At 44.4% G+C, this 9,385-nt stretch overlaps 1 protein-coding gene across 1 annotated transcript; it reads right to left on the bottom strand.

Moving 5' to 3' along the window:
- Nucleotides 1-49: 49 nt before the first annotated feature.
- On the bottom strand, nt 50-4,936 carry LOC112248037 (immunoglobulin superfamily containing leucine-rich repeat protein 2). Its single transcript, XM_042316956.1, is given in 4 exon segments — nt 50-1,147; nt 1,149-2,024; nt 2,108-3,202; nt 4,199-4,936. Coding segments are annotated over 4 exon segments (2,328 nt in total). The 5' UTR covers nt 4,394-4,936; the 3' UTR covers nt 50-985.
- Nucleotides 4,937-9,385: the final 4,449 nt, after the last annotated feature.

Below are 9,385 nucleotides of genomic sequence, written 5' to 3'. Positions count from 1 at the left end.
AGTTTTGATGTCTTCACTATTATTCCACAATGTAGAAAATAGTAAAAAAATAAAAATAAAGACCTACTCTTTCAAGAGTTTTTGTGTCCAAACTTTTGTCTGGTACTGTATATTATTGACACAATACCGGGTTAAAGGTCACTGTAAAATGACGTACAACAATAGCTTGTGACACACAGCTTAATAAGGGTTTGTTGGCAACAGTGAAGCGGACATTCACTCTAGATAGAAAATAGCATTGATAGCCTACAATAGATTAACATAGACATTCACTCTAGATAGAAAATAGCATTGATAGCCTACAATAGATTAACATAGACATTCACTCTAGATAGAAAATAGCATTGATAGCCTACAATAGATTAACATAGACATTCACTCTAGATAGAAAATAGCATTGATAGCCTACAATAGATTAACATAGACGTTCACTCTAGATAGAAAATAGCATTGATAGCCTACAATAGATTAACATAGACATTCACTCTAGATAGAAAATAGCATTGATAGCCTACAATAGATTAACATAGACATTCATAAGTGCATCTGTTACTTTAAAGAAGAGACATTTTAGATACAGTCCCAAAGCTTTTTGCCTTCTTGCCTGTGACAGACTACACCGAATAACTGTCACAAGTCTCAGGAAACGCCTCTGTTAAGAGCACACCGGAGGGGTCTATTTTTAGAATAGGCTTAAATATTTTACTACAGGGACGTTTTTTTTCTCTTTTACATAATCTTCACAGCGTACATAAACTACCTTCTTTACTTTTCCTTTCAACAGCGGAAGCACCTATGACTTTTTCTACACTGTATCCAGGTCATTGATACGGCAGCCATTTTGAAAAATGACAGGTCACAGGTTCTTCTCTCATGGATCGATAAACAGTTACTGTGAGACTTACATTACATGTGATCCTGACTGAAGATGACTAGAACCTGTCTAGTCAAGACGATCTATCAAATACTAACAACAACAACAGGATCAGTGGTGTGGCTCTTTGTACTGCCCAGAGATATTAACAGCTTCTGCCCCGAGTGGTAACCTATCGCTGAACTCTGACCCCATCTCACACTCATCCAGATTCCCTCTGTACTGAGACAGAGTGAACGACTCGGTCACCCCACTCCCCTCCACGTCCTCCTCTCTCTCCCCCACTCTCCGACTCCCCGTCCTCTCCCTCCCCAGTCTCGCTGGCTGTGATCTGCGTCTGTGACTCGGCGTACGAGTTCCTCAGGTTGAAGTTGACCACTAGGTTCCTCTCCATGTGATGCTGGTGGTCTTTAGCCTTCATGATGAGCTTGTAAGTCTTGTTCCTATATTTGTAGACCAGGTGGAAGCAGGTGGCCCCCAGCAGGGGCACGGTGGAGACGGTGAGGAGACAGATACTGACGACTATAATGATTAACAGGTTAGGAACTCTCTTCCTGGTGGTGAAGAGGACCTGTACCTCGCAGTCCTCTCCTCTGTAGGTGAGACAGAGGGAGTAGTTGGCGCCGGGGCGTAGGTCCTGGAACAGATAGGTGTTGATGCCATCTTCCATCCTGGACCACTGGATGGCTGAGTGTCTGTGGTCTGAGGTGACACACAGATACAGCCCTGAGTCCGCCCGGGCTCTCCTGGTTACCTCTGATTGGTTGTGGATGGAATGGAACCCTTCTGAGGCGCTGAGATGGTTGTCTGTGTCGTCTTTAGGAAGGAGGAGAGGATTGAGTCTAACTTTAGCCTCGGTCTCTGACACCCCTAAGGCTATGACTCCAAAGTCAAAGGTATACTGCCTGACATCTTCCAGGCTTAAATTGAAGGCCTGGTTGGAGATGTACTGTGTCTCACTGGTCAAGGTACATTTGCTAGTTGCACGGGATGGATATTTGGGCACTTGCGCCGTACGCTCAGTGTCAACTTCAATGGGAGGAAGGGTTGGGAAGATATTGTACTTTCCCTCCAAATGGGGAATATTCAATGATTTAAAATGGTTATTAATGGAGGTTTTGATCCCAGGTTGAAGTACTGAGGGGATTTTCTCCCATTAATAATAACTGGTGGGTCAATCACTTTTCCAACAGGTTGAAGTACTGAGGGGATTTTCTCTGGTGGGTCAATCACTTTTCCAACAGGTTGAGGTGGTGGTGGTTTTGGTACTACCACTACTATTGATAGTGAATCATCATCTTTACCAAACTCATTGGTGGCGGTACAGCTGTAGTTGCCATTGTCCTTTTTACTAAGGCGCGGTATGACTAGAGTGCCGTTATGGAACATTTCGAATGGATTGTCTGTCGTTCTAGAATCCTCGTTAGATTCATTGGATTCTGCTGATTCTTTATCTTTGGTGGACAGAGGGTACTCTACACTTTGACGGTTTGTGTGGATTTTCCAGATAACCTCTGGCTTTGGGTTCCCTTTGATCTCACAGTTCAGGATCAACACTGTGCCTTCAAAGAGTGTCGTATTCTCAACGTTAGGCTCAGCCGTTATGCTGACATTAGGGGCCATGCACTTTGACTCAGACAGTTTCACGATCACCGCTCCTCTCAACTGCTCTGGAGTTTCACAGACAATCAAGTTCTGTTCTGGAACCGATATGGTGGCGTTTAGAATCCAGTCCCTCAGCCAGTCCATCCTGCAGTGGCATGTGAATGGGTTGTTATAGAGCTGTAGATGAGACAGGGAGATCAGGTTGTCGAAAGTCCCCTGCGTTATAGTGGTGAACCGGTTGTTGTTGAGGCGGAGAGACCTCAGGTCCTTGAGGTTAGAGAAGGAGTCTTTAGGCAGACTGACCATCTCATTGTGGTCCATCTTCAGCAGCTGCAGGGCTGTGAGGTGACAGAGATCCTCCCAAGGGAAATGCACCATCTTGTTGTGACTGACGTCAAAGTTCCTCAGCTGGACCAGGGGAGCCAGGGTGCCCGGTTCGATGGTGACTATCTCGTTATGGGCCATCCACAAGGAAGTGACTTGGGTCACATTGTCGAAGCTGCCCGACTCCACCAGAGATATTTTGTTGGCAGTGAGACTCAGAGTGGTCACGTTGGGGGGCAACCTTTCAGGGATGTCAACCAAGTCTTTGTAGGAGCATTCAGCGAAGTGGCGTCCGTATTTGTCGGAGCAGTTGCATAGTTCAGGACAACCGCGTCCGACCACAATAACAGAGCTCCATAAGGAGAGGAAGAACAGGTAGGAACGAGACATGTTCTCTTCCTGCAAAAACAAATGTCACTGTTGTTACTAGATATCTGTTTTAGTTGTAAAAGCTGTTTTACAATTCACATTGCACACTCTCAGTCACCATTCAATAAACAGTCCCTGGATAAAAAAAAGGTACCTCAACATTCTCTTGAGTGTAAATGCAGCAATGAAAATATGAATATTGATGAATAGGCTAATAAATATTGCAACTGCCAACCCCTGACTTTGAAATCCACTTACAGGATTTAAATATTAACTGTAATAGTTTATGTCTGTCTGATTGCCTGCTATGCCTGCTATGCCTCTGCTTAAATTAGAACAAAAATATTGATGGTTAAAAAAAAATTTCACCAGAATTATTAGTTTAAATACCCATTGATAATAATGTTATACAAATATAGAAAGATTGTTTTATTACATTTGAAATTTCAACCCAGCTGATCAGTTCAACTAAACCAGAGCGGCTTGTGAAAAAGGTTGCCACCTTTTTGGAGCGCATGCAGTTTGTTTTTAAACTACGCCACAGAGACTGTGCCCGAGCCCTGTCCTTGGTGCTGAGACGGACAGCGCCGGCACCGCTTATGATGTTTGTTAACCGCGGCATCAGTACATGCGTGCAGCTGGAGTAGAATGCTACGGTCATGCATCAATCAAGGCGACATTTCACTGCAAAAAAAAAAAACCCACAACTAAATGTAAAACGTTTAGGAAGTAAATGTTAGTTATATTTCACGATGACTCAGGTGTCCTTAGAGGTCAAAACGCAATTAAAAGGCCAATGCTACGTTCTACAAATTCCAATTTTTAAGCAAAAATGAACACATTCATCCTCGCTATCAAAAGCAACATAATACATCTTACCAGTGTGATGTTTTCCTCAGCGCAATGGAAGCGACGGAGATTATTGCTATTGATATGAGTGGTCTCTTATTTGAACCCCGTAAAGCTGGCTACATGATGAGTTGGGAGCAAGTTTTTAAAGGTGAGCACGTATGGCATTGCTCTTACATGATTGCTGACACATATGTGGGTCCTTCCGTGGTCGGATGCTGATATGTCTGTGCGTTGCGATTGGATTTTGCAGAGAGTCACAGCACACTCCCGCCTCTGGAAAGTAGACGTTGCAAAAATTAAAGTGATGCGCCCTCCCTTTTCCATGGCTTCTGTTGTCTTCCATGACAACAGTGTAGGAGACCCATCCATCCAATTATTGATGGACTGTTAATAATGGTATATAGGCCGAGATGTGACAAGATGGATAAGTGCCCGGTTCTAGGGCCTGGATTGAGCAGGCAGAGTGACGCAAAGGCAGACAACAAAAAGGACAGTTTCTTTTGGTTTTCAATCGTTACCGTTTCAGTCATCAAGTTAACACATTGTCAATTCCTCTTCACAATTCAGTTAAAACGCTTTATGTCTGTATACCAATTGCTTCTTTACTTTTAACTTAAAAACCATGCAACTAAAAAACTCAAACAAACATACAAACCAAAGGAACAAAGTGGCGCAGGAAGCGAAGCAGGCCAACAAGCAGGTGCCCATATTTTCACGCAGGTTAGCGTTTATTGTCATGAATGTTGTTCTGGAAGCAGCTCTGCAAAGTGGTCACTAGCTGGCACAGACACAAAGTCATAAAATCACATTTTAAACGTAACCCTAACCTTAACCACACTGCTAACCCGAATGCCTAACTATAACCTTAAATTAATCCAATGTTTTACAATATAGCCCATTTTGACTTTGCAGCTGGCCCATCTAACAGAAATCGCTCAGTTCTGCCTCAAGGACAAGACTCGTCGCCATGTTATTTTCTCAAACTTCATACCAGAGAGGAAGAGGTGAAGCAAGAGGTTTTACTCCGTCCAAAATCTGTGTAAATCATCAATGATTAAGCAAGTGAAAAGTGTTGTATGGTGATGAGAGACTGTCGAATTTAGTAAAGATACAAATTAACTGCCATTTTGATAGATGAGGCTTATTTGATCGAATAGCAGTTTCGTAATGCTTAGGCAGTTTGGAGTGTGCTGATATAAGTGTGATCCACGTGAAATCCCGGCAATTTTGAGAAAAAACACTTTATATTGGAGTTGTCCCTGTTGAAATTCAAGATGGTCTGGGTGTATTCATGAGGCTAACATAGCAGCTCACTCTCCATTGAATATAGGCGGTTGATGTCCCAAAATTGCCCTTGCTAGAAGCATGTGTTTCAGACATAAGGAAGTGGATGGCTGCAAACTTTCTACTTTTAAATTCGGACAAAACAGAGATGCTTGTTCTAGGTCCCAAGAAACAAAGAGATCTTCTGTTGAATCTGACAATTAATCTTAATGGTTGTACAGTCGTCTCAAATAAAACTGTGAAGGACCTCGGCGTTACTCTGGACCCTGATCTCTCTTTTGAAGAACATATCAAGACCATTTCAAGGACAGCTTTTTTCCATCTATGTAACATTGCAAAAATCAGAAACCTTCTGTCCAAAAATGATGCAGAAAAATTAATCCATGCTTTTGTCACTTCTAGGTTAGACTACTGCAATGCTCTACTTTCCGGCTACCCGGATAAATAAACTTCAGTTGGTGCTAAATACGGCTGCTAGAATCCTGACTAGAACCAAAAAAATTGATCATATTACTCCAGTGCTATCCTCTCTACACTGGCTTCCTGTCAAAGCAAGGGCTGATTTCAAGGTTTTACTGCTAACCTACAAAGCATTACATGGGCTTGCTCCTACCTATCTCTCTGATTTGGTCCTGCCGTGCATACCTACACGTACGCTACGGTCACAAGATGCAGGCCTCCTAATTGTCCCTAGAATTTCTAAACAAACAGCTGGAGGCAGGGCTTTCTCCTATAGAGCTCCATTTTTATGGAACGGTCTGCCTACCCATGTCAGAGACGCAAACTCGGTCTCAACCTTTAAGTCTTTACTGAAGACTCATCTCTTTAGTGGGTCATATGATTGAGTGTAGTCTGGCCCAGGAGTGGGAAGGTGAACGGAAAGGATCTGGAGCAACGAACCGCCCTTGCTGTCTCTGCCTGGCCGGTTCCCCTCTTTCCACTGGGATTCTCTGCCTCTAACCTTATTACAGGGGCTGAGTCACTGGCTTACTGGGGCTCTCTCATGCCGTCCCTGGAAGGGGTGTGTCACCTGAGTGGGTTGATTCACTGATGTGGTCATCCTGTCTGGGTTGGCGCCCCCCCTTGGGTTGTGCCATGGCGGAGATGTTTGTGGGCTATACTCAGCCTTGTCTCAGGATGGTAAGTTGGTGGTTGAAGATATCCCTCTAGTGGTGTGGGGGCTGTGCTTTGGCAAAGTGGGTGGGGTTATATCCTTCCTGTTTGGCCCTGTCCGGGGGTGTCCTCGGATGGGGCCACAGTGTCTCCTGACCCCTCCTGTCTCAGCCTCCAGTATTTATGCTGCAGTAGTTTATGTGTCGGGGGGCTAGGGTCAGTTTGTTATATCTGGAGTACCTCTCCTGTCCTATTCGGTGTCCTGTGTGAATCTAAGTGTGCGTTCTCTAATTCTCTCTTTCTCTCGGAGGAGGAGGACCTGAGCTCTAGGACCATGCCCCAGGACTACCTGACATGATGACTCCTTGCTGTCCCCAGTCCACCTGGCTGTGCTGCTGCTCCAGTTTCAACTAGGACCTGAGCCCTAGGACCATGCCCTAGGACTACCTGACATGATGGCTCCTTGCTGTCCCCAGTCCACCTGACCGTGCTGCTGCTCCAGTTTCAACTGTTCTGCCTTATTATTATACGACCATGCTGGTCATTTATGAACATTTGAACATCTTGGCCATGTTCTGTTATAATCTCCACCCGGCACAGCCAGAAGAGGACTGGCCACCCCACATAGCCTGGTTCCTCTCTAGGTTTCTTCCTAGGTTTTGGCCTTTCTAGGGAGTGTTTCCTAGCCACCGTGCTTCTACACCTGCATTGCTTGCTGTTTGGGGTTTTAGGCTGGGTTTCTGTACAGCACTTTGAGATATCAGCTGATGTACGAAGGGCTATATAAATACATTTGATTTGATTTGATGTCAACACCCCTTATCGAATTGGCTATTTAAAAAAGTATTCAAATAACAAGATGTTTCCACCAACCCAAAGAAAGAAATAGGCGGGAGATTGACAGCCCGCCCGTCCGCTCTGTGGACAACGAATCCCATTGTTAAGGCGGAGACACAAGCATCTCCTTATTGTATGCGGTATCTCTGGTCATACAACAAAGTCCATTTGCCATGTGCTCTCATCAAACATTTCAGCTATAAGGTCTATTCCACCATGCCTCTGGACAGAATCCCTTCCTGTGGGCAGCTGCCTGGAACACACGCAATATTACGTTTCACACACTGGTTAGCATAAGCAAATATTTCACACAAAAATAAATAAACCCCCCATATTTACTAAAAACAAACAACAAAGTCCCCTTGAACAGAAAGTTCTTCAATACCTGGTAGCAGCCCTCCCACACGGTGTCCTGAGGTGGCCAGCTGGCTAGCAGCTCTCCCACACAGTGTCCTGAGGCAGCCGGCTGGCTAGCAGCTCTCCCACACGGTGTCCTGAGGTGGCCAGCTGGCTAGCAACCCTCCCACACAGTGTCCTGAGGCAGCCGGCTAGCTAGCAGCTCTCCCACACGGTGTCCTGAGGTGGCCAGCTAGCTAGCAGCCCTCCCACACGGTGTCCTGAGGCAGCCAGCTAGCTAGCAACTCTCCCACAAGGTGGCCTGAGGCAGCCGGCTAGCTAGCAGCCCTCCCACACAGTGTCCTGAGGTGGCCAGCTAGCTAGCAGCTCTCCCACCCGGTGTCCTGAGGCGGTCAGCTAGCTAGACGGTCAGCTCTTTCTCTCTCCGGAGTGGAGAGAGAAAGAGAGAGAGAGAAAGAGAGACAGAGACAGAGAGAGAGAGAGAGAGAGAGAGAGACAGAGAGAGAGAGAGAGAGAGAGAGAGAGAGAGAGAGAGACAGAGAGAGAGAGAGAGAGAGAGATCAAAGAGAGAGAGAGCGAGACATCAAAGATGATAGGACTGTGCATGTCATAGAGATCACCTAATTCTATTTAATGATGTGGTGCATGTAGTCTGGGCTGATGTAACAGATGTTAGAGATAGTAAACATGTATTAAAATGTCACTCCACAATGATATATTAGTTGAAAATACAAAATACAGATTTAAAAGCCACATTGTGAGACTTAGAGACTTTTATCTCCCTCACCAACTTCAAACATCAGCTATCTGAGCAGCTAACCGATCGCTGCAGCTGTACATAGTCTATTGGTAAATAGCCCACCCATTTTCACCTACCTCATCCCCATACTGTTTTTATTTATTTACTTTTCTGCTCTTTTGCACACCAATATCTCTACCTGTACATGACCATCTGATCATTTATCACTCCAGTGTTAATCTGCAAAATTGTAATTATTCGCCTACCTCCTCATGCCTTTTGCACACATTGTATATAGACTCCCCCTTTGTTTTCTACTGTGTTATTGACTTGTTAATTGTTTATTCCATGTGTAACTCTGTGTTGTCTGCTCACACTGCTATGCTTTATCTTGGCCAGGTCGCAGTTGCAAATGAGAACTTGTTCTCAACTAGCCTACCTGGTTAAATAAAGGTGAAATAAAAAATAAAAAATAAAAATAAAATTGTGGAACCACTCAAATAGAGTTGACACGCTGCAGATAGTACATGATGTCATTTGGAATCAGCAGATGTGATCTTATATATCTTGCTGATCTAGCCAGGCACTGTATGGTTTCTGTTACTCAGAGGTGGCTGTGACAGATGCACCATGACACATCATCTTGGGTTGAATGAACAGAATATTTACAGATACAGCAGCATGGTTGCTTCAGTCTTTATCTGGTAGAGAACAAATACTGACCTCTGCTGTTAAATGTTGGTCAAACAGCTGTTCAAAAAAAAAAATCATCATATATTTGTATTTAAATACACACGATAAGCCTACAATTTGAAAAAGAAATCCACCCAATTTTATAAAACTGCATTGCTGGTTAAGGGTTTATAAGTATGCATTTCACGGTAAGGTTTACACCTGTTGTATTCGGCGCAAGTTAAAATGCAACAACCACCCGAGCCACTGCCTGTTCACCCCTCTATCATCCAGAAGGCGAGGTCAGTACAGGTGCATCAAAGCTGGGACCGAGAGACTGAAAAACAGCTATCTCAAGG

Source organism: Oncorhynchus tshawytscha, unplaced genomic scaffold (genome assembly GCF_018296145.1).
Source record: "Oncorhynchus tshawytscha isolate Ot180627B unplaced genomic scaffold, Otsh_v2.0 Un_contig_5351_pilon_pilon, whole genome shotgun sequence".
In the NCBI taxonomy this organism is placed as follows: Eukaryota; Metazoa; Chordata; class Actinopteri; order Salmoniformes; family Salmonidae; genus Oncorhynchus; species Oncorhynchus tshawytscha.
The sequence above is the reverse complement of the archived record's forward strand: the minus strand, read 5'-3'. Positions and strand labels throughout refer to the sequence as shown.